At 49.9% G+C, this 24,924-nt stretch overlaps 1 protein-coding gene across 1 annotated transcript in view; it reads left to right on the forward strand.

The window, feature by feature from the left end:
• Positions 1-24,550, forward strand: part of FBN3 (fibrillin 3) — a 161,767-nt gene extending 137,217 nt beyond the window's left edge. The window contains exons 54-62 of the mRNA XM_058173252.1: positions 5,290-5,496; positions 6,436-6,561; positions 7,010-7,132; positions 8,170-8,286; positions 10,226-10,354; positions 17,527-17,646; positions 19,988-20,219; positions 20,671-20,839; positions 24,106-24,550. Coding sequence (XP_058029235.1) covers positions 5,290-5,496; positions 6,436-6,561; positions 7,010-7,132; positions 8,170-8,286; positions 10,226-10,354; positions 17,527-17,646; positions 19,988-20,219; positions 20,671-20,839; positions 24,106-24,480 — 1,598 coding nt within the window. The 3' untranslated portion in view covers positions 24,481-24,550. The remainder of the gene's footprint in view (positions 1-5,289; positions 5,497-6,435; positions 6,562-7,009; positions 7,133-8,169; positions 8,287-10,225; positions 10,355-17,526; positions 17,647-19,987; positions 20,220-20,670; positions 20,840-24,105) is intronic.
• Positions 24,551-24,924: the final 374 nt, after the last annotated feature.

Consider the following 24,924-nt stretch of genomic DNA (forward strand, 5'->3'; position numbering starts at 1 on the left):
GCAATGCGGGGGGCCCTGCGCATGCGTGCATGACCCCTCAACCCCCTGCGCATGCGTACACGGTCATGATCCTCCTACACTCCTCCTGCTCCCCCCACATGCACGCGTGACACACACCTCCCCCTGTTTTGGGTCCAAAAATGGGCGGGGGGGCGGGCCACCCCACCCCCACGCATGCGCACGCGACCTCCACATGCATGCGGGCACCCCACCCCCTCACACATGCACATGACCCACACACACATACAGATGTGTGCGCGTACAGGCACAGTGGAGCTGAGCTGGGTGATGGCTCTGGTGGCCGCAGAGAGGGCTCTGTGTGCCAGCTGTGGCACGCATGCTATAGGTTCGCCATCACGGGGATAGAGTTTCTGTTCTGTCTCCTTCCCCACTTCAGACCCACAAGCTGGCCTTCATGGCTCTTATCAGTCCTGGCAGAGAAATCGCAGCTGCCTGCCAAAGTTCAAACAAATGACTCACGGAGCAAGACTTTCAGCTCTTTTTGAAACGGTTCAGCTAAACTTTTGCTTCCCGTGGAGTGAGAGCAGTCCCAAAGCTCCTTATATCTCCTTATATTCCCTTTGATGACGCCGCCTCTCTAATCTTCTGAAACGCGGGTCGATCTAAGCTTGATTATTATTATTATCAGCTGGGTCTGAAGGCGTAGCCTGGGGAAGGGAGGAATCAGGGGATGTCGGCCTCATTACATCCTCCGACTGGCCTGGTTCTGGCTCCTGGAGCCGGGCCAAAGGCATCAGTGCTCCCGAGGTAAGCCTTACCAGCCCTTCCCCCTCACTCTCGGAGTCACTGTCGGGCATGGGGCCAGGTTTGGGGGCTGGAGTCACAACAAGTTTCCTGCCTGAGCAGGGGGCTGGACTAGAAGACCTCCAAGGTCCCTCCCAGCTCTGTCATTCTGTAAGGGTCTCCTGCTTGATTAGGGGGTTGGACTACAAGACCTTCAAGGCGTCTTCCAACTTGGTTATTCTATGATTCTTAAGGGTCTCCTCTTTGAGCATAGGGTTGGACTAGAAGACCTCCAAAGGTCCCTCCCAACTCAGTTATTTGCCACCCAGCCCCTTTAAACCCCCCCCCCCCAAATAAAGGAGAAATTTCAGCAGAGGTCTATTTTAATAAGCCTTCAAGGGCACCGCGCCCTCTCTGACTGCAAACACACAGTGAGGGCATATTCTCCCAGGAGCTACGACAAATAGGCATTGCATACTTCAAAAAGGAACTTTTGTTTAGAGTCACGCTTTTCCGAGTGAAATCCAGATTTATTTATTTTTATTTTTTTGATTCTATCAGATAATGTTGGGCAGGGCTTGGATGCTTTCCTATCCGCCCGTGTGGTTTGAAAAGAAACTGAAAAAGGGGGTAGAAGGACATTTTTCATTTTCTTAAGTTGATGAGATATTTAAAATCTGCGTCAAATCATTCTCAGTCTCGGGAGTCCTCCTCTTATGTCCACCATGGAGCCCATCATTTCTGTCGCCAAACAAGGCAGTTTTTAAGTGTGCCCAATTTTACAACCTTTCTTGACCCAGTTGTTAAGTGAATCACTGAAGTTTTTTAGTTAATCACTTAAATAAATGATTCACTTGTTCAGTGAACAATTCACTTAACAAGTCTTCTTAAAAACTTCCAGTGATGGAGCTCCCATAACTTCTGGTGGAAGCCGTTCCACTGGTTAATTACCAGAATGACAGAGTTGGAAGGGACCTTGCGGGTAACATAGAATAGAACAGAGCTGGAAGGGACCGTGAAGGTCTTCTAGTCCAGCCCCCTGCTCAAGCAGGAGAACCTATACCATTTCAGACAAGTAACTGTCCCATCTCTTCTTAAAAACCTCCAGGGATACAGCACCCACAATATCTGGTGGCAAGCTGTTCCACTGATTAATTGTCCTCACTTTTAGGAAGTTTCTCCTTAGTTCCAGGTTGCTTCTCTTTTTCATTAGTTTCCACCCATCGCTTCTTCTCCTGCCTTCTGGTGCTTTGGAGAATCGGCTGACTCCCCTCTTCTTTGTGGCTGGAAAACTGCTATCGTGTCCCCCACTAGTCCTTCTTTTTATTTTATTTTATTTTTATTTATTTATTTTATTTTGTCACAACAATATATGTAGGTATCATACAAAAAGATTATATAGTATATAAACATATATATGAGTAAATATAAGGAGGTATAAGCATCAATATATATATAGGAAGAAGAAAAAAAACAATAGGACAGGAACGGTAGGCACATTTGTGCGCTTATGCACGCCCCTTATGGTCCTCTTAGGAATGGGGTGAAGTCAATAGTAGAAAGTTTTTGGATAAAGCTTTTAGGATTATGGGAAGAGACCACAGAGTCAGGTAAAGTGTTCCAAGCACTGATGATTCTGTTACAGAAGTCATATTTTCTGCAATCTAGATTAAAGCGGTTGACATTAAGTTTAAATTTATTGGTTGCTCTTGTATTATTGCAATTAAAGCTGAAGTAGTCTTTGACAGGAAGGACATTACAATAGATGATTCTGTGAGTTAAACTTAGGTCTTGTCGAAGGCGATGGAGTTCCAAGCTTTCTAAGCCTAGGATTTCAAGTCTGGTGGGATAAGGTATTTTGTTGTTTTCAGAGGACTGGAGAACTCTTCTTGTAAAATATTTCTGGACACGTTCAATTGTATTGATGTCAGAGATGTGGTGAGGGTTCCAAACAGGCGAGCTGTATTCTAGAATTGGTCTAGCAAATGTTTTGTATGCTCTGGTTAGTAGTGTAGTGTTTTTGGAAAAGAAACTACGCAAGATTAGGTTTATAACTCTTAGAGCTTTTTTTGCTATGTAGTTGCAGTGGGCTTTGGCACTTAGATCATTTGACATGAAAACTCCAAGGTCTTTAATGGGATGGGGGTCGTCTGTATGGTAATGTCCATCTAGTATGTACTTAGTGTTTGGGTTCTTTTTTCCTATATGTAAGACTGAGCATTTGCTGGATGAAATTTGGAGCTGCCAATTTTTAGACCAAGCTGTTTTCTCTAGACTAGCCAAACTCAAATCCTGCAACTGTTCTTATGTTTTAGCCTCCAGGCCTTTAACCATCTTAGTTGCTCTTTCCTTTTTCTTAAATGAAAAAAGTTTATTAAGATGGAATCTCCCAACTCTTCTTCCTGGGGGTTGTTTGTTTGTTTTTTGGCAACTGCTGCAGTGGTGGGTTTCAAAATTTTTACTACCGGTTCTGTGGGCGTGGCTTGGTGGGCGTGGCAGGGGAAGGATACTGTAAAATCTCCATTCCCTCCCCAATCCAGGGCAAGGTTACTGCAAAATCCCCATTTCCTTGGGGATTTTGCAGTAACCTTGGGAGTAATTTTGCAGTAATCCTTGGGAGGCAGAGAATAGGTGGGGGTGGGGACAGTCAGAAGTGGTATTTACCTGTTTTCCGAACTACTCAAAATTTCCGCTACCAGTTTTCTAGAACTGGTCAGAACCTGCTGAAACCCACCTCTGGGTCTAAGACTTCACGTGATCCTGAGTCTGTGCTTTTAATTCTCTCCTTGTTTGCCTCTGATGTTCTTCTCTTTACTTTTCCAGTTTCCCTGACAATACAAAGTAAAAACGATCCAGCCATTACAGAGATTATAAAGAGATTATAAAACGCTTCATCTCGCTAACGCATCGCCTGGCCATTGGCCAAGCTTTCAGGCCAAATCCAGAAGTGGACATGACTTAATCAGTGGCCAGAGAAAAGTGCATTCCCTTTCCAAAGTCTGCATTCTGCCTCTTTTAAACATAATGGAAAATATTGTATTTCAGTGGAGGTCCAGTGCTCCTGGACGATTTGGGCAAAAAGCGTCAAGAACGCAGACAAAAGGAAAGTTCAGGAAAGGTTTCGCCTCCAGGTTTTGCTTCTTGAACAGTTAGTTAAATATTTAGTTTTAGTTAAATATTTAACTAAATGTTGAATATTTAGTTTAAATGGTGGGGGGGGGGGACACTGTGGGGTTTTTGGTGCTCTCTGAGTTTGGTGGTTTTCTTGCTGACATTTCATGACCCGACAAGGTAACATCATCAGTATTAGAAGGAAATGGAATTTGCAGAGAGGAGGAGGAGGAGGAAGAGGAGGAGGAGGAGAGGAAAAGAAGGAAGAGGAGGAAAATAAGAGGAGAAGAAAGGAGGAGGAGGAGGAGAAAGTGGAGAGGAGGAAGAAGAGGAGGAGGAAGAGGAAGAAGAAGGGGGGGGAGGAGGGGGGGGGGAGAGAAAGAGGAAGTGGAGGGGAGGAGGAGGAGGAAGAGGAAAATAAGAGAAGGAGGAAGAGGAAGAGGAGGAGGGGAGGAAGAAGAGAAAGTGGAGGGGAAGAGGAGGAAGTAGAGGAGGAAGAGGAGAAGAAAGGAGGAAGAGGAGGAGGAAAATAAGAGAAGGAGGAAGAGAAAGAGGAGAAGAGGAGGAAGAGGGGGAGAAGGAAGAGGAGGAAAATAGGAGAAGGAGGAGTGTAGGCTCCATGGTGCTGTCTGAGCTTTTCTTTCAGACGTTTCATGACCCAACTAGGTAACATCATCAAGGCTAACAAGGAGTGGGGGTTTCTCTCCATTGATATTCTCGTGGCTTGCCCTGCCAGCGTAGGTGGGAGTGGGTTGATGGGTCCTTGAACCCTGAGCTACAAGTATTCTGCCAATGGAGCCCTGCTATGCTGCAGCCAGTGTGGGCATTTCTATGCCAAGTGTAGATGATGCCACCCTTCAACGCTGGCTATGGCATCCTAGAGGCAGAAATAGGCTCCCGAGGCTATCTAGCCCAACCCCTTGGTCAGTAGAGGGATGCAAATGTCCAGTCTTCCTTTGAATGCCCGGGACCTCTCTGGGTCATTGGCTCCCTTGTCCAGCTGCTCTGAGGTGGGTTAAAGCCAATTCACCCTGAGAACACCCTGGCTATCTGGTCTGTTAGCCGGTGGAACAAGCTGTCACATGAAATGAGGAATTCTTCTTGCTCCGAATCTTCAGAGGCTTGATGGTGCGAGAGTTGGGGTCTCCTCTAACTTTGGCAACTTCAACGCCCAGAATTCCTCAGCCAGCCATTGGTGGAGGATGAGCCCTGAGCAGGGGGTTGGGCTAGACGACCTCTCGGGTCCCCTTCCCACCCTGAACATAACCGGCATATCTCTTGCAAATCAAAACAAGGAGACGTGGGTTCAGAGGGGGTGCAAATCTAGACCAAGTGCAATGGGGGAGGGGATCATCGCCAAACCCCCCCCCCCTTTGCTCTGCCCAGAGATTCACTACAGGAATCCCCCCCCATCTCTCCCCCCCCCCTGCACAGACACCCGCCAAGGCTTCTGCTTCACCGAAGTGCTCCAGACGTTGTGCCAGATGTCTTCCACCAACCGGCAGCAGGTCACCAAATCCGAGTGCTGTTGCAACGGAGGACGAGGCTGGGGGCCCCAGTGCGAACCCTGCCCCTTTCTGGGCACGGCCCAGTACAAGAAGATGTGCCCCCACGGCCCAGGCTACGTGACCGACGGGAGAGGTGAGTGGCTGCCCTGAAAGGCTGGGAATCCCCTTCCACAAACGGGGGCCCCGTCGCCCCATTGTTTGGCTGCTAAGTTTCAGGGGACCAACTGAAAAGGGGGAGAGAGAGGGAAGGAAGAGAAGAAAGAAGGAAGGGGAAAGGAAAGGAAAGGAAAGGAAAGGAGGGGGAGGAAGGAAGGAAAGGAAAGGAAAGGGGGAGGGGAAGGAAAGGAAGGAAGGAATGGGAAAGGAAAGGAGGGAGAAGGAAGGAAGAGGAAAGGAGAGGAAGGAAGGAAGGAGAGGGAAAAGAGGGGGAGGAAGGAAGGGAAAAGAAAGGAAAGGAAAGGAGGGAGGTGGGAAGGAAGGAAGGAAAGGGGAAAGAAAGAAAGAAAGGAAAGGAAGGAAAGGAGGGGGAGGAAGGAAGAGGAAAGGAAAGGAAAGGAGGGGGGGGAAGGAAGGAATGGAAAAGAAAGGAAAGGAGGAAGGAAGGACATTTCAATGAAGGTGTTCTCCCAAAAGGCCCAAGCGATTTCTTTCTTTAAAGACTTGCTGCTGTTTGAATATCCTCGGACAATCTGTCTCCAAACTCCCACAATTTCACACAGGGGACTTTGTATAAATATTGCTTACCGGTCTGTCAATATAAAAACTATTTATGTCGTCGTCCTGACCAAGGTGAGGCTGTAAAGCTTAACTCCAGGGAAGCTGCTTGAGGTTGGAGGGAGTTTCACAGAATGTATCACCTGTTGGTGACAACTCCTCTTAATGCAGCAGTGTCTCCTAGCTGGGGGGGGGGGCAGCTGGTGGTGAAGACTTGCCCCCCAGTTTCTCTCCCAAGGCTTTCATGAAAAAGGAGGACAGGGCTGGGAAATCGTGGTTTGGAAGGGGCCCTGCTCCCCATTCCTGGGGGCCGGGGAAGGCTGTGTTTTAATGGAGGATTCCACCCACCCACCCACAGATATCGATGAATGCAAAGTGCTGCCCAAGCTTTGCCACCACGGGCAGTGCATCAACACCGTGGGCTCCTTCCGCTGCCACTGCCACCTCGGCTACACCCTGGACATCACTGGGACCCTCTGCCAGGGTAAGAGGCCGGATCCCCCCACCCATGGGGTCCCCTTCTGCCGTGGCTGGGCCCCCGTTCTGTGGAGATTGGGTAGATTCCTTCCTTCCTTCCTTCCTTCCTTCCTTCCTTCCCCCTTCAAATACCTTCCTCTTTCTTTCTTCCTTTCTTTCTTTCTTCCTTTCTTTCTTTCTTCCTTCCTTCCTTTCTTTCTTTCTTTCTTCCTTCCTTCCTTCCTTTCTTTCTTTCTTTCAAAACGGTGGCACGTAAGGTCATAAAAGGGCGGGGCGGGCGAGACTCACTTAAGAACGGTCTCACTTAGCCTCGGAACTTTTGTGTCGTAAAGCCGAGGAGTTTGATATATGAGAAGGAGGACCACTTAAGCCACTTGGAACCCTTGCTCTTCCTCCCTTTCTCCGTCTCTCGCCCCCCCCCCGGTGCCCCCCCCCCGGTGCCCCTCACCCCCTAGACCTGGACGAGTGCAGCCAGTCCCCCAAACCGTGCAATTTCATCTGCAAGAATTCGGAGGGCAGCTTCCAGTGTTCGTGTCCCAGAGGATACATCCTGCAGGAAGATGGCAAGACTTGCAAAGGTGAGATGGACCGGGAGGGGGGGTAGGGGGCACGGAAGGGGGGCAGGGTGCTTTGTGGGACCCCCCCCACTTCTGCATATCCCAATGATTTGCTCCTTAGCAGCTCCCATCCGTGTCCGCTTCTAAGATTTGCCCCCCTCCCCTAAAATCTTTCAGTGTCCATTCAAGAGAGAACAAGCAAGGGATGGGAGGATATTTAAAGCAATGTTTCTCGACCTTAGGGACTGGAATATGGGTAGACTTCAACTGGCTGGGGAATTCTGGGAGTTGAAGTCCACCCATCTTCCCAGTAGTAAGATAAACATGGATTTAGAGAGATGCTTAAGAGCGAACAGAGCATGTGCCGGCTGGGGAGTTCTGGGAGTTGAAGTCCACTCAGCTTAGAGTTGCCAAGGTCCAGAAACTGGGTGATGAAAACGACAAACTCTTCTATGCCATCTTTTTTTTTTTTAATTTACATTTATATCCCGCCCTTCTCCGAAGACTCAGGGCGGCTTACAGTGTATAAGGCAATAGTCTCATTCTATTTGTATATTTACAAAGTCAACTTATTGCCCCCCCAACAATCTGGGTCCTCATTTTACCTACCTTATAAAGGATGGAAGGCTGAGTCAACCTTGGACCTGGTGGGACTAGAACCTGCAGTAATTGCAGGCAGCTGTGTTTTAATAACAGGCTTCTTACCAGCCTGAGCCACCACGGCCCCTATGATCTGGGGGTCATCCAGACATCTGCAGCTCAGTCGCCATATGAACGGCCCCAAACCAGATATTATTCACAGCAGAGGGAGAAAAAAAACTTGGCACATCTGTTTAGGAAGGATCCAGCAAGCCTCTCCTCCCACCCCCCAAATTTCTAGATTCCTCTAGCCCCCCCCCCCTCCTGCTTCCTCAATTTGGCAGGTAATTCTTAAAATACTCCTTTAAAGTTTTTAAGAAGAAATTGGACAACCAATCTTGGGGTTGGACTAGAACCTCCGGGGTCCCTTCCAACTCTGTACTTCTGGTAATCTTGGTGTGTTTTTTTTTCATTTCCAGATTTGGACGAGTGTTCCACGAAGCAGCACAATTGTCAGTTCCTCTGCGTGAACGTCATTGGGGGCTTCAACTGCAAGTGCCCCCCGGGATTCACCCAGCACCATTCTTCCTGCATCGGTGAGTTATCCGTTTCCTAATTTTAATCTGCCGGTTCCACAAAAAAACAGAATTGGGGGTTGCATGGGGTGCGATCCAGGGGTGAAATCTACTTACCTACCCTACTGGTTTGGAAGTGCATGCTCCACGCGTCACGTGTGCGCGTCACGTGCGATTTTTCAACCCTCTGCGCATGTGCAAAGCCTTCTGCACATGCGCAGAGGGTCAAAGACAGGTTACTTCCTCGTTAAACCCAAAAAGTAGCAACGTCTGGGCAGATGGGCAGAGCCTCGCACTGCCGCTGCTATCAATTCAGCCAAACTGGTAGCATTTCTCCCCTGGTGTGATTGGAACTTAAGCCAGGATAAAAATAAAAATAAAAATTGTGGTTTGTGACTCAGGATTTGGTGAAAAATCTCAAACGCTCTTGGGGTGGAAGGTTTTAGTGACGTCCGCTTCATTTTGCTAAAGTTATTTTCAAGTTGTGCGTGTTTCCTCCTTTCTAAGAAGGCGGGGGAGGGGGGAAGTCTGCTGCCAATTTGGGGCAATGACGGGCGGTCCTCGTGTTACAACCGTTGGTTTAGTGACAGTTCAAAGTTACAACAGCACCAAGGAAGTGACTTATGATCTCTCCTCACACTCGTGACCATTTCCGACCGTCGATCCACAAGGTCCCGTGATCAAAGTTTGTTCGCGTGACAAAGGATGTGTGTTTACGATAGTGGCCACCAGGGGTGAAATGTAAAATTTGTTACTACCGGTTCTGTGGGCGTGGCTTGGTGGGGGCGGGGTAATGTGACTGGGTGGGTGTGGCCAACTTTTTTTTTTTACTTTTAAAAGCATTTTTTCTACAACTTCTTGGGCCGAAGCGGTTGTAGAAAAAATGCTTTTAAAAGGCTCTGACGATCAGGCAACTCAGCTGGGATCGCCAGAGGAGCCTTTTAAAAGCTTTTAAAGGGTTCTGACGATCCCAACTAAATTGCCTGGTCGCCAGAACCTTTTAAAAGCATTTTTTACAGCCTCTTCTCCGAAGAGGTTGAGAAAAAATGCTTTTAAAAGGCTCTGACGATCCCAACTGAGCCGCACGATCATCAGAGGCTTTTTAAAATTATTTTTAAAAGCATTTTTTCGGCTGAAGAAAAAATGCTTTTAAAAGTAAAAAAAAAAAGCCTCTGATGATTGCACAGTTCAGCTGGGCAGGGGGAGGGCAGGGATTTTTGCTACCGGTTCTCCAAACCACCCGCCGCCATTGCTACCGGATCGGGTGATCTGGTCCAAACCAGGAGCATTTCACCCCTGGTTGCCACGTCCTGGGGGGGGGTGTCACGTGATCCACATTTGTAACTTCTGATGAACAATGTCAATGGGAGAAACCCGATTCACTTAATGACCATGTGATCCAGTAAACAAGTTCAGTGTTTCACTTAGCAACCACAGCAAGAAAGGTCATAGGACTGACTGACAAGTTCCATTCACTTAGCAACCTCCTCGCTTAGCAATTCCTATATCCAGAAAATTCCTGTCCCAATCACGGTCGTAAGACAAGATCTACCAGCATTATGATTGCAGGATCCCTTGACTGCAAAATAGGGTCCTTTGTTGGCTGAAGCTGCCCTCTGGGCTTTAGTGCTGGGTGCAAATTCACCTGCAAACGTTTATTTACTCATGAAATGCTTACACCGCCCATCTCCCCCTAAGTGACTCTGGGCTGTTTACAACACGTTTACAACATGGTCCCCCACATTCTAAATGCAGGCAGCCTAGGAAAGCGCTTATTTGGAAAATAGGTCTCTCTAGCAAGCGAGCCAAGCCGCAGACCGCTCAGGGACGCCTTCCACCATGCAATTGGTTCTCTGCCTGGTGTTTCCAACCCCTGCCAGGCGTTTGTGGAGAAGCCAGTATCGTGCGTGTCTTTTCCGTAGAATCAATCATTTCTTTTTTAATTTTTAATCCCCTCTAGACAACAACGAGTGCACCGCCCAGCCGACACTGTGCGGGTCGAAAGGACACTGTCTAAATACCCCTGGCAGCTACAACTGCGAATGCCAAAAGGGATTTGTTCTGGATAATTCCGGGAGCAGTTGCGAAGGTGTGTGTGCCATCCCCGCACGCTTGTGTGGGTGTGCGAAGTGGGTAGGGTGGAACAATGATGTCCAGGATTATAGTTTACAACATGTATTGTAACATACAATATGTATAGTGTGTGTGTGTCTGTGTGTGTCTGTGTCTGTGTGTGTGTATATGTTTTCTGAGGTTTTCATGGGTGTTTATATGTAGGTCTTTGGTTGTTCAGGTTTTCTCCTGCATAAAATTGGAAGTGTCTTGGCGACGTTTCGACTATATATATATTTGAGAATATATATAATATATATAATATATAATATATATATATATATTTCTGAGTATATATATATATATATATATATATATATATATATATATATATATATATATATATATATATATATATATGTAGGTCTTTGGTTGTTCGGGTTTTTTCCCGCGTATTTATTTATTTATTTATTTATTTAATTTGATTTTTATACCGCCCTTCTCCCGAAGGACTCAGGGCGGTGCACAGGCAAAATAAAACAACAATACAAATATACACAATTTAAATACCCTTAAAAAACTTATTCAAAATTAGCCTGATATTAAAAATCATCATCAATTAAAACCCCATTAAAATTGGTAAAATTCCCTTTTAAAATCCAATTAAGCCAGCCCAGCGAATAAAAGATGGGTCTTCGGTTCGCGACGAAATGTCCGAAGGTCAGGTATTTGACGTAAACCAGGGGGAAGCTCGTTCCAGAGAGTGGGAGCCCCCACAGAGAAGGCCCTTCCCCTGGGGGCCGCCAGCCGACATTGTTTGGCGGACGGCACCCTGAGAAGTCCCTCTCTATGGGAGCGTACGGGTCGGTGGGAGGCATGTGGTAGCAGCAGGCGGTCCCATAAGTACCCAGGTCCTAAGCCATGGGCGCTTTAAAGGTCGTAACCAACACCTTAAAGTGCACTCGAAGGCCACAGGCAGCCAGTGCAGTCTGCGCAGGAGGCGGTGTTACATGGGAGCTGGTAGCTCCTCTATCACCCGCGCAGCTGCATTCTGGACTAACTGAAGCCTCCGAGTGCACTTCAAGGAGCCCATGTAGAGAGCATTACAGTAATCCAAGCGAGAGGTAACGAGGCATGAGTGACTGTGCATAAGGCATCCCGATCAAGGAAGGCGCAACTGCGGACCAGGCGAACCTGGTAGAAGGCCCTCCTGGAGGCGGCCGTCAAATGATCTTCAAGCGACAGCCGATCATCCAGGAGGCGCCTAAGTTGCGCACCCTATCCTTTGGGGCCAATAACTCGCCTCCGACAGCCAGCTGCGGCTGCAGCTGACTGAATCGGGATGCCGGCATCCACAGCCACTCCGTCTTGGAGGATTAAGCTTGAGCCTGTTTCTCCCCATCCAGACCCGTCGGCTTCCAAACACCGGGACAGCACTTCAACAACTTCATTGGGGTGGCCGGGGTGGAAAAATACAGCTGAGTATCATCAGCGTACTGCTGGTATCTCACCCGAAACCACTGATGATCTCACCCAGCGGCTTCATGTAGATGTTGAACAACAGGCGAGAGAATCGACCCCTGCGGGACCCCACAAGTGAGGCCCCTCGCGGTCGACCTCTGCCCCCGTCAACACCGTCTGCGTCCGGTCGGAGAGGTAGGAGGAGAACCACCGATATCGGTGCCTCCACTCCCAATCCCCCAGCCGGCGCAGCAGATACCATGGTCGATGGTATCGAGCGCCGAGAGGTCTAATAAGACCAGGGCAGAGGAATAACCCCTGTCCCTGGCCCTCCAGAGATCATCCACCAATGCGACCAAAGCTGTCTCCGTGCTGTATCCGCGTCGGAAGCCGGACTGGAGCGGATCTAGATAGACATCTTCATCCAGGTATTGGGGTAGCTGTCGCGCCACGGCACTCTCTACAACCTTCGCAACAAAGCGAAGGTTGGAACTGGGCGATAATTACCCAAAATAGCTGGGTCCAGGAGGGCTTCTTAAGGAGGTCTCACCACCGCCTCTTTCAAGGCGGCAGGAAAACCCTTCCAATAAAGCGTTGATAATCCTCTGGAGCCAGCCTCGTGTCACCGCCTGAGTGGCCAGTACCAGCCAGGAAGGGCAGGTCCAGTAAACATGTCGTGCCGTGCAGCCTCCCCAACAACCTGTCGGCGTCCTCGGGAGCCACAGGGTCAAACTCATCCCAAATGGACTCAACAAGGCGTGCCTCCTCTCCCTCGCTTGGATCATCCCAATTTCGGTCCAGACCGTCCCTCAGCTGAGCGATTTTATCGTATAGATAACCGCTAAACTCCTCGGCTCGTCCCTGCAGCGGGTCATCCCGCACCTCCTGATGTAGGAAGGCGGGTCACCCAAACAGGCGGCCGGGCGGTTATCTGCCGGCGCAATGAGGGTGGGCGTGAAACGCCTCGCTTCCCTCATTGCCACTAGGTAGGTCCTAGAATAGGACCTAACTAGTGTCGATCAACCGGGCGACTGGACCTCCAGGTGCTCTCAGGCGTCTTCTCTGGCGTTTCATCTCCCTCAGCCCCTCGGAGTACCAAGGGGCGGACGAGATCTCCGCGGGTCAGAGGCCGCAAAGGCACGACACGGTCCAAGGCCCGGCGCGGCCTGTTCCCAGGCCGTGACCAGTTCCTCAGTCGTGCCGTGGGCCAGTTCCTCAGGGAATGGCCCAAGCTCTGTCAGGAACCTCGGGGTCCATCAGGCGCCTGGGGCGGAACCACCCTGTAGGTTCCGTCTCCCTCGCGCGGTGAATGGCGGGTCGGCAGTCTAAGCGAAGGGGAAAATGATCCGACCATGACATTGGTTCTGTTACTAAGTCATCTAACACCAGATCATTAAGCCACTGCCCAGAGATATAAATCAGATCCAGCGTGCCTCCCCCCAAGTGCGTAGGGCCATCATTTACTCGAATCAGGTCCAAGGCCGTCATGGAAGCCTGGAACTCCCGAGCTGCCGTCGATGACAAGCCAACTGATGGCAGGTTAAAATCCCCCATGACTATAAGTCTGGGGGTTTCGACCGCCACAGCAGCGAGTACCTCCAACAGCTCAGGCAGGGCTGTGGTCACGTAGCAAGGAGCCAGGTGCGATCACCAAGCCCAACTGATTCCTATAGCCCCATCGCACATAGAGGATTCACAGCCGGCAATCTGAGGAACAGTGGTCTCCTCGGCTCTAGATCCCCCCTAATGACATCCGCCACCCCCCCACCCCTACCTTGGTCCCTCGGCTGATGAAATGCTCGGAAACCTGGCGGGCACATCTCGACAAGGGGGACCCCCCCCTCTGGGCCCAACCAGGTTTCCGTAATACCCATAAGGTCCGGACTCCCCTGAATAAGATCACAAATCAGGGGCCTTATTAACCACGGACCGAGCATTACATAACATCAGCCGAAGGTCCAAGCTCTGAGGATCATGGCCACCCGAGGCAGGTCGGGACTGAGGGCGAGCACGCGATCGCTCTCAAACATCGAGCGTGCTCCCTCAACACGATCTGGCCCCTCCCCGCCATATCTGCCTCTCCCACTTACCGTACAGATTGAGTAACCCTCTAAACCTGGAGCGTCCTCCCCCTGCCTTCAGACAAGATGGAATAGTGTCGCGAACTAGCACAGGGCTGGATCCCTCCCAGGCGGGTTTGTCCCCACCCGCCAAATCCTCCCCTTAAAAACCCTTATTTAAAAACTATTTAAAAACCCCACAACTTCTTCTTGGCATGCCACCTCTCTGGGTCCCAAGACCCTTCGTTAAAATGAGGCCCTTGATAGTTTGGAGGCCATTCCTGCGGTAGGGAACCTCGCAGTTGTCGTAGTTCGGCGAATGAGTATCTCATGGGAAATAGTCCATTAACAGCGACAAGATGTCCATTCCTGACCGGCGAGGATGTTCTGGTCGTACCTGTAGATCGTCAAACCCGGTGTTAGGCATATTACTGGCCACTCGGGCAGAGATATTAATCATAGTCCGTAGAAAGTCCAAATGGGTCCAGAGACAACCAGGGCTTGGCATAATAGCCTCCCCTTGGTTGTTTCCTCGGCTACGAAGATGGAAAAGTCAGTAGCCGGGATAGTATCCCTTGGGTTCCCGGCAGCATACCATCATGGGACAAACCCGTGAGGCATGCTAATCAGGACGAAATTATGTCACCAGTACCGTCAGTGCCGTCATTGCCGTCCAACACAGTGCCGCTGTTGTACCTAACCAGGCCAAGCCACCTCTCAGTCGGCGATGGAAAACACGACCTAAGATGTAAGCCGTAGATAAAATTACGGCATTCTAGGCAGGCCATGGTAAAAGTCAGCAGTGGGGGGGAAGAATATTCCGGGCCATGTTCAGGGCCATGAAGTGAGAAGAGAAGGGTAGGGGGAGGGGCAATAATCATGCCCGTGCAGGCCCCACTCCAGCCACCGATGTTACCTGCGGTCCAACACCCAAGACTCAGCATACCGCATACCAGCATACTGCCGTCGATGGTTGGGCCGCTCCCCAGCCGATTGATTACATCGTCGGCCGAAACGGCCGACAAACAGCTGAGTCAGGCTGGGCGTCTTCTCGCCCCCCCCCAACATGGCCGCCGCCGTCCGCTGCTATAGAGGACCTCGGCTCCGTATTCAGCAGCCGAGAGCTCAATGAGGCCCAAAGACCTCGCTCTCGGCTGCCGGAAGGATCGCATACCCGGAGCCGAGGACCAGGCAGCCTGGCAGCCCATAGAACGGCATTGCGGCCTGAGGACTCTCAGCCGCCGTCTCCGCGGAGTTTCAGAGCGCCGCCATAACGCGCATGCGCAGAAGAAGAAATCTTAGCGTAAAATTGGAAGTGTCTTGGCGACGTTTCGACGAAGTCTCATTCGTCATCTTCAGGCTTCAGCTTCGTGCTTCTGGGAGCAATGTGTGATTGCAGCTGTTTCTTCCTTTTTAACTGCTAGTGGGGGTTTGAACTGATTGGGTGGGAGCTTGGCTGTGCTCTGATTGGATGGGGGTTTTTTTGTGCTCTGATTGGATGGGGGTGTGTCATGTTTGGGTGGGGGCTTGGTTGTGCTCAGATTAGTCTGAGTTGCAGGGGGATCCCCGCAGCTCACCAGCTCAAATCCCCCTGCAATCACACATTGCTCCCAGAAGTATATATATAAAACAACATGTGTAGTTTGTCTAAACAGAGGCATGGATTCAAAACACGTGGAGTCTTAGGATCTTGGAGTCCTAGTCTAGGGGTCACCAACATTTCGGACCTCAGGGACCACTAAATTCATAATTTTCAGTCCCGTGGACCACTAATACGATCTGCCTAATGACCGGCTGGGTGGGCGTGGCTAGGTCATGTGACTGGGTGGGCAGGGCCAAGGTTGACTCAGCCTTCCATCCTTTATAAGGTAGGTAAAATGGGACCCAGATTGTTGGGGGCAATAAAAATTGACTTTATATATAAATATACAAATAGAATGAAGACTATTGCTAACATAGTGTAAGCCGCCCTGAGTCTTCAGAGAAGGGCGGGATATAAATGCAAATAAAAATAAAAAAATAAAAATAAAAAATTTGATGTCACTCACGTCAAGGGGCACCTCGCTGGCCTCTACTCGCCCCTCCCCTGCCAGCCACTCCTCGCCTGCCTGCTCCGGCTCCTTAGGGCCCCAACTGGAAGCAGTTGTTGGAGCTAAGCAGCCAGCATGAGAAAGAGTTGGCAAAACAGCTGCTCAGTTCAAATTGGATCTGACTGAGAAGGAGGCTCAGCAGAAGCACCTCACAGAGGACTAGGAGCATAGGCTTTCCTAGCAGAGGGAAGACCTGCGGGAGTGCAAGGCCAGGTACGGGCACCTGGAGGCTCAGCGGGCTGAGATAGTCAGCCAGTTCCAGGCCATGAGGCAGTCCCACTGGAACAAGGCCCTCCGGCCCTTCACCACCAGCGACGCTTCCCTCCAGCCTTTGCCCAAAGCCCCACACCAGGAGGCTGAAGCAGACCCCAAGTTGGAATTCTTGCCCCCACTGACCCACACAAAAAGACCCCAAAGGGGGAAGTCCCTCTGCAGCAACACAAATGTTGATTGCACATATCTGTCCCAGGGGCCGTAGTTTGAGGACCCCTGATTTAGTGCAATATAAAAAATGCAAATAATTTTTCTATGGACCACCAAAATTTTCTCACAGACCACCAGTGGTCCACGGACCACCAGTTGGTGACCGCTGTCCTAGTGGATAATCTCTTAAACAGAAGCCAGCCGTGTGCGGCGGCAGCCAAAAAGGTTAATACAATCCTGGGTTGTGTAAACAGAGGCATAGAATCAAAATAATGTGGAGTCTTAGTACCACTGTATAAAACCTTAGTAAAGCGACACCTGGAATCCTGTGTCCAGTTTTGGTCACCACATTACAGAAAAGATGTTGAGCCTTTGGAAAAAGTGCCAAGAAGAGCAACTGAGATGATTAAAGGCCTGGAGATTAAAACATATGAAGGACGGTTGCAGGATTTGGGGTTTGGCCAGTCTAGAGAAAAGAAGGACCAGGGGTGACATGATAGCAGTCTTCCAGTATTTGAGGGGCTGCCACAAAGAAGAGGGGGGTCAACTTATTCCCCAAAGCACCTGAAGAAGGAACAGATGGAAACTAATCAAGGAGAGAAGCAACCTGGAATCAAGGAGAAATTTCCTAACAGTGAGGACAATGAACCAGTGGAACAGCTTGCCACTAGAAGTTGTAGGGGCTTCTTCATCATTGCAGGTTTTAAAGGAGAGACTGGATAACCGTTTGTCTGAAATGGTCTAGGGCAGGGGTGTCAAAAATTTCATTGAGGGCCACATCAGGGCTGTGGTTGACCTGGGGGCGGGAGGCGGGGGGGTGGCTGACTGGGTGGGTCTGGCCGACTGGGTGGGCGTGGCCAGCTTGATGCCACTCCCCAAACTGCTGGCATGTTTTCTCTTTGCATTGGGTAAATCGGACCGAAATGATGCAGGACGGCCCACATCGCGGGTCGCCTATGGCCTACAGGCCTTGTGTTTGACACCCCTGGTCTCTAGGGCCTCCTGCTTGAGCAGGGGGCTGGACTAGAAGACCTCCAAGGTGCCTTCCAGCTCTATTCTGAGTGATCGATCGATCAGAAAACCTATTGCAAATGAGGGAGAGGTATTTGTAGCAACGGTATATAAGAGCAAAGGGCTGCCCTGCTTGGAGAGTCATCCACGTGTCTTTTGCCCAGATGTGGACGAGTGTGACGGGAACCATCGGTGTCAACACGGGTGTCAGAACGTGCTCGGGGGATACCGTTGCGGCTGCCCCCAAGGCTACATCCAGCACTACCAGTGGAACCAATGTGTGGGTAAGTAGGTCCACGGGGCCCCTTGGAGTACCGTGGCTTTCTGAAACTGAATCCGCACAGCCCTCATTCTTGATTTATGGGGCATGCAGCCCTCAGCAGTTTCTGTTCTGTCTCCTTCCCCACTTCAGACCCACGAGCTGGCCTTCAGACAGCAGATTCACAGCTCTTATCAGTCCTGGCAGAGAAATCGCAGCTGCCTGCCAAAGTTCAAACAAATGACTCACGTAGCAAGACTTTCAGCTCTTTTTGAAACGGTTCAGCTAAACTTTTGCTTCCCGTGGAGTGAGAGCAGTCCCAAAGCTCCTTATACATCCTGTGGTTGGGGCTCCTGCCCCACCCTTCCCTTTGATGACGCCGCCTCTTCATCTTCTGAAGCGCGGGTCGATCCAAGCTCGATTATTATTATTATCAGCTGGGTCTGAAGGCGTAGCCTGGGGAAGGGAGGAATCGGGGGATGACGGCCTCATTACGTCCTCCGACTGGTCTGGTTCTGGCTTCTGGAGCGAAGCCAAAGGAATCGGTGCTCCCGAGGTAAGCCTTACCGGCCCTTCCCCCTAACTCTCAGAGTCACTGTCGGGTATGGGGCCAGGTTCGGGGGCTGGAGTCACAACAGTTTCCTTGGCCAAATAGACCAATAAAGGAGAACATTTTGTAGGCAGGGGTTTGAAGTGAGCAGGTCCCTGGTGCTCTCTGAGCTGGGTGGTTCCCTTGCAGACGTTTCATGACCCAACTAGGGAATTCCAACAGTGCTGGAAGGGAGGAGGATTCTATCTTCTAGCACTGGTTGTTATCTAGTTTGGTAATGAAAAGTCTGCAAAGAAACAACCAAGCTCAGAAAGTATCAAGGACCCCACAGTTCTCCTCTTCCTCCTCCTCTTGTCCACCTCCTCACTTCTCTTTCTCCTCCTCTCTGCAAAAACCATTTCTTTCTGATGATGCTACCTAGTTTGGTAATGAAATGTCTCCAAGGAAAAAAGCCGAGTTCAAGGAACATCAAGGATCCCTTAGTCCTTCTTGGACCTTCCCTCCTCCTCTTCCAACCCACTCCCTTCTAATGCTGATGATGTTACCTAGTTGGGTAATAAAACTTCTGCAAGAAAACCACCAAGCTCAGAGAGCGCCAAGGACCCCACCGAAAGAGAAACCCAGATAAGCAGGGATTAACACCAGACAAACAATCCAGCAGAAAACAATGTCCCATCAACACTGGCAAGCCAAGCTAATGTATATCTAATGATCTAAGTGTCAAAGCCCACTGTAACTACATAGCAAAAAAGGCCCTAAGTGTTGTAAACCTAATCCTGCGTAGCTTCTTTTCCAAAAACACTACACTACTAACCAGAGCATATAAAACATTTGCTAGACCAATTCTAGAATACAGCTCACCTGTTTGGAATCCTCACCACATCTCTGACATCAATACAATTGAACGTGTCCAGAAATATTTTACAAGAAGAGTTCTCCATTCCTCTGAAAACAATAAAATACCTTATCCCACCAGACTTGAAATCCTAGGCTTAGAAAGCTTGGAACTCCGTCGCCTTCGACAAGACCTAAGCTTAACTCACAGAATCATCTATTGTAATGTCCTTCCTGTCAAAGACTACTTCAGCTTTAATTGCAATAATACAAGAGCAACCAATAGATTTAAACTTAATGTCAACCGCTTTAATCTAGATTGCAGAAAATATGACTTCTTTAACAGAATCATCAGTGCTTGGAACACATTACCTGACTCTGTGGTCTCTTCTCATAATCCTAAAAGCTTTAACCAAAAACTTTCTAATATTGACCTCACCCCATTCCTAAGAGGACCATAAGGGGCGTGCATAAGCGCACAAACCTGCCTACAGTTCCTGTCCTATTGTTTTTCTTTTCTTCTTCCTATATATATATATTGATGCTTATATCTCCTAATATTTACTCATATATATGTTTATATACTATATAATCCTTTTTATATGATGTTGTGACAAAAAATAAATAAATAAATAAATAAATATAAACAGAGAGCAACCCCACCCCCCCCTCTCCCTTCTAGCACTGATGATGCTACCTGGTTGGCTAATGAACAGTCTGCAGGAAAACCACCAAGCTCAGAGAGAACCCAGGACCCCACTGTCCTCCTCCTCCTCCTCTCCTCAAACCCGCTCCCTTCTAATACTGATAATGTTACCTGGTTGGGTAATAAAATGTCTGCAAGAAAACCACTAAGCTCAGAGAGAACCCAGGACCCATCGCAAATGAACCAGGTTTGGTCCATAGCACTTTTAGTACTTTAGGGGCAGTTGCCTGCCACTGAGAGTCCTGTAAGTGACCCCCTTCCTTCTTCTTGCCCCAGATGAGAACGAGTGCTCCAGCTCAGCCGCCTGCGGTTCGGCCTCTTGTTACAACACCCTGGGAAGCTTCAAGTGTGTCTGCCCGTCCGGCTTCGACTTCGACCAAGCCCTGGGGGGCTGCCAGGATGTGAACGAATGTGCAGCCGGAGGGAGCCCCTGCAGCTACGGATGCTCCAACACAGAGGGGGGCTACCTCTGTGGCTGCCCCACCGGCTATTTCCGGGCAGGGCAAGGGTAAGGGTCTTCCTTTCTCCCCCAGCGTGTTTCCGTAGGGCAGTTGTGAGAGAGCAGGAAGCAGTCCGGTGGCCTAGAGGTGGAGCTCTCGCCTCACAGTCAGGAGGCTGTGAGTACGATCCTAGGTAGAGGCAGATATTTCTCTCTCTGGGCATGATGAGAATATATCTGCTGTGAACTCCGCATTGGTGACAGGAAGGGCATCTGGCCAGTAAACACTCTGCTCCATTCAGTTGCCCTGACTCCACCCCGACGCAAGGGATTACAGCGTCATTAAAAGACAAAAAAAAAAAAAGAAAGTTGTGAGAGAGCAGGCGGTTTCTGACTAAGTAGGAATTCTAGGCTGATTGCTCGTTTAACTCCACCTCCAGTTTCTGCCGATCCTTCTCCACCAAAACCCCCAGGTCCATTTAAGCTCCCCACCCCTGATTCCTGTCTTTATACCCTCCAGGCACTGTGTCTCAGGACTGGGCTTCGCCAAGGAAAGCTATTTCCTGGCCCCCCCAGAAGAGGACGAGGAGAACCTGTTGTCTCCGGAAGCCTGTTACGAATGCAAGATCAATGGATACCCAAAGAGGGGTCGCCAGCGGCGCAGCGTCAACGTCACCCAGGCCCACCAGGTATGCCCTCAGACCAGAGGGGGACCCCCCCGATCCAAAAACATGGGGGCTGCTTTCAAAAGGTTCCCCCCAATCTTAGATGTGACACTTTTACTGATGACTCAGTAAATTATTCTTGTAGTTTTATTTTCTCTCCCAGCTGTTCTACAACGTTGCTCGCATAATTAGGGCAGCCCCCTGGAGGGTCAAAAAGCTCAGGGTGGGAGTGAACGAAACCCCCTCCCCTTTTTTAACCTGCTTACACCACACCCATAAAAATAGGGCGGGGCTTTGATCGCGGAGTGGGGAGGGGGCACCATTTTGATCTTTTTTGACCTCCCCAGGAGAATTTAATTCCCGTCCCTCTTTCTTAGAGACGCAACATCTCAACTTAGAATCCTGAATCAAAGTGTGTCATCGGATCCGTTTCTTTCCCCCCACCCCACCCTCCTTAATTGCCATTTTGTCCCGATTCAGGTAGTCCTCACTTAATGTCCACAGCTGAGACTGGCAACTCAGGTGTTGAAGGTGTAATCATTAAATGAAATGCAACATGAGGGCCAGACTTACGACATCCATTTTGGATGAAATGAGATGATAGGATAGGATAGGATAGGGAGAGGAGAGGAGAGGAGAGGAATTGTGGCCCGCCAGCTGCCTGCTGAGCCTGCTGAGCTGGTGGATGATGAGGAGGTTGGGGAGGAACTTGGGCCAGTCTTGAAGTCTGGGGAAGGCTCTGATAGATGCTCTGCGTCGGAGGCAGAGAGAGAGCCGGGGCCATCCGACATTTCCCAGCTGCCTTCAGAGTCGGAGATAAGTGGGGAAGAAGAACAGCTGGGGCCTGTTCCAGATGTGCGCATGCGCAGAGCTGTCAGGAGAGGAGAACAACTGAGGAACAGGGACCGACTCGGGAAGAAAGGCACACGTGGACGCTGAATGGCCCCTCCCTGGCTGGGGAATAAATAGAAGCAAAAGGGGGGGTTGTCGTAGGAGACAACCGTTCGTATTTCTTTGCTTATCATGGTTCGTGCCTTAGAGACAGGAATTCATTTACAGCTTTGTGACTGGAAGTTCTCGGCCTGGCAAGTATCCAAGGACTGATAAGGTCTGTTATTGCAATTGACCCTTGGAAGGATTATGGCCTGGACTTTTCTGTGTGTGAATGCCATGAATTCACAGTAGCTAAATCAAGAGGGGTTTTCTGGGACGAGGAGTCTGTTACAATAGAAGAGGAGAGGAGAGGGAGAGGAGAGGAAAGGAGGAAAGGAGAGGAAAGGAAAGGAGAAGGAGAGGAGAGAGAGAGAGAGGAGAGGGGAGGGAGAGGAGAGGAAAGGAAAGGAGAGGGAGAGGAAAGGAGAGGGAGAGAGAAGAGGGGAGGGAGAGAGGAGAGGGGAGGGAGAGGAGAGGAAGATGATAAGACAAGACATTACTCATGACATCATGTGACTGACTTCCGACTTCCTGCTGGCTTTCCCATTGACTCTGTGTGGGAAACCAGCAGCAAAAGTCACAAATGATTCCATGAATGCAGGATGTGGTGACGGCCAGTTGCCACCCGTTAAAATCCTAAGACTCATTTGTCAGCACTATCGTAACTTCAAATCAGTGGTGAAATGTAAAATTTGTTAGTACTGGTTCTGTGGGTGTGGCTTGGTGGGAGGGATAATGTGACTGGGTGGGCGTGGCTAACTTTTTTTTTTTTACTGTAAAAAATGCTTTTAAAAGGCTCTGATGATCCCAGCTGAGTTGCCTGATCGTCAGAGGCTTTTCTTTTCTTTTAAAAGTATTTTTTTTCTTTTAAAATAAAAAAAAAGCCTCTGACAATAAGGCAATTCAGCTGGGATCGTCAGAGCAGCCTTTTAAAAACATTTTTCCTACAACCTCTTCAGTCGAAGAGGTTCTAGAAAAAATGCTTTTAAAAGCCTCTGACGATCCCATCTGAGCCACGCCATCATCAGAGGCTTTTTTTTTTTACTCTTAAAAGCATTTTTTCGGCCAAAGATAAAAAATGCTTTTAAAAGTTTTTAAAAAAACCTCTGATGATCACACGGCTCAGCTGGGCATGGGGGTGGGGCGGGGATTTTTGCTACTGGTTCTCCAAACCACCTGCCGCCATCGCTGCCGGATTGGGCGATCCAGTCTGAGCCGAGAACATTTCACCCCTGTTTCAAATGCTTGCTGAATGAGATTGCTAAACCATCTGTAGAACGAAATTTCCATCAATCAGACTAGAGCAGGAAGGACCCTGGAGGTCTTCTAGTCCACCCCCCACTCAGGCAGGAGACCCTTTACCATTTCAGACAAGTGACTGTCCAGTCTCTTCTTTAAAAGTTCCAATGTTGGAGCACCCACAGCTTCTGGTGGCAAGCTGTTCCGCTGGTTAATTGTCCTCACTGTTAGGAAGTTTCTCCTCAATTCCAGGTTGCTTCTCTCCTTGATTAGTTTCCATCTGTTGCTTCTCATCTTGCCTTCTGGTGCTTTGGAGACTAGATTGACTCCCTCTTCTTTGGGGCAGCCCCTCAAATACTGGACTCCTGCTATCATGTCCCCCCTAGTCCTTCTCTTCGTTAGACTGGCCAAACCCCAATCCTGCAACCGTCCTTCCTATGTTTTTGTCTCCAGGCATCTTAGTTAAATCATCTTAGTTGCTCTTCTTGGCACTTTTTCCAAAATTTCAACATCTTTTTTGTAATGTGACCAAAACTGGATGCAGAATTCCAGGTGTGGCCTTACTCAGGATTTATAAAGTGGCACAAATACTTCATGTGATTATGGTTCTATGCCTCTGTTTATATAGCCAAGAATTGTGTTAGCTTTTTCGACCGCTGCCGCACACGGCTGGCTCACGTTGAAGGGATCGTCCACTAGGACTCCAAGGTCCCTCTCACCGTTCCTGTTTTGGAGCCAGGTCTCGCCTAATCTGGACTGGTCCCTTTGGCTTTTTCCTGCCCAGGTGTAAAACTTTCTTTCCTCCACTTTAAATGTCATTTAGCTGGATAGGGCCCATTATTCAAGTCTGTCCAGATTTTTTTGGATCCTGAGTTTGTCTCCTGGGGTGTTGACTATTCCTGCCATCTTAGTATCATCTGCAAACTGGATGAGTTGCCCTTCTATTCCCTCATCTGAGTCGTTTATGAAGATGTTGAAGAGTCCTGGGCCTCAGAAGGAGCCTTGTAATACCCCACTCCTCACTTCCCAGCACCACCAAGACTTTGTCCTTGCTAAAAAAAAACAAACAGCCCCAAACCCTTGACCATCCGACCATCTCTCCTTTTTGCCTTCGGCAGGATCTGGGGCTCAGCTTGGCCAGCATCGATGTGGAGGCACCGTTGGTCTTCGCCTTGAACCTTTCAGATCTGGGCCGGAAGTCCCACATCCTGGAGCTCCTTCCGGCCGTGGAGCCCCTGGAGAACCACATCCGCTACGTGATCGCGCACGGCGACCGGGACGGCCACTTCCACATCCAGCAGAAAGAGGGCCTGAGTTACCTGCACGTGGGCCGCAAGCCAGCCACCCCCGGGACCTACCTACTGGAGATCGTCAGCGTGCCCCTGTCCCGCGTGCGAGAACTGCCAAAACCGGAGGCCCGCAAGGAACTCGACTCCGTGGCCGGAGAGATGGGCCAAGCCCTGAAGATGAAGCTACAGCTTCACCTCTTTTAACCCCCTCTCAGAGACCCCAGACCCGGGCCCGGGCTGTCCCACGCTCCGTTTTGACCCTCCCCACCCCAAAGGCAAGCCGTCCGCTCTTCCAGCGTCTGCCCTCCGCCACCCGGGGGCCTGAAGCAGGGGGACAGCCCTGGATCCAGACCACAGCCCAGCCCCCTGGGTTTCCCCTTCACCACTCCCCCTCCCCTCTTTAAAATCCCCTCGCCTCCACAGCTGACCCACACTATAGCGAATGGACCGGCACAAAACGGTTGGCGTGGAGGCCTAGCATCCCTAGGCTGAACCAAAGGAAAAACATTTCTGTGCAAAAACACCTCCCTGAGTTTCCTCTTCGGCGGGAGGCACCACGTGCCTTGAACCCAGGACGGCCAGGCCCTCTTCGTTGTCCCCTGGGACAGAGGGGCCAGCCATCCTGTGCCCAGCGGCCGCTAAGATGGC

This window comes from Ahaetulla prasina, chromosome 1 (assembly GCF_028640845.1).
Source record: "Ahaetulla prasina isolate Xishuangbanna chromosome 1, ASM2864084v1, whole genome shotgun sequence".
Taxonomy (NCBI): domain Eukaryota; kingdom Metazoa; phylum Chordata; class Lepidosauria; order Squamata; family Colubridae; genus Ahaetulla; species Ahaetulla prasina.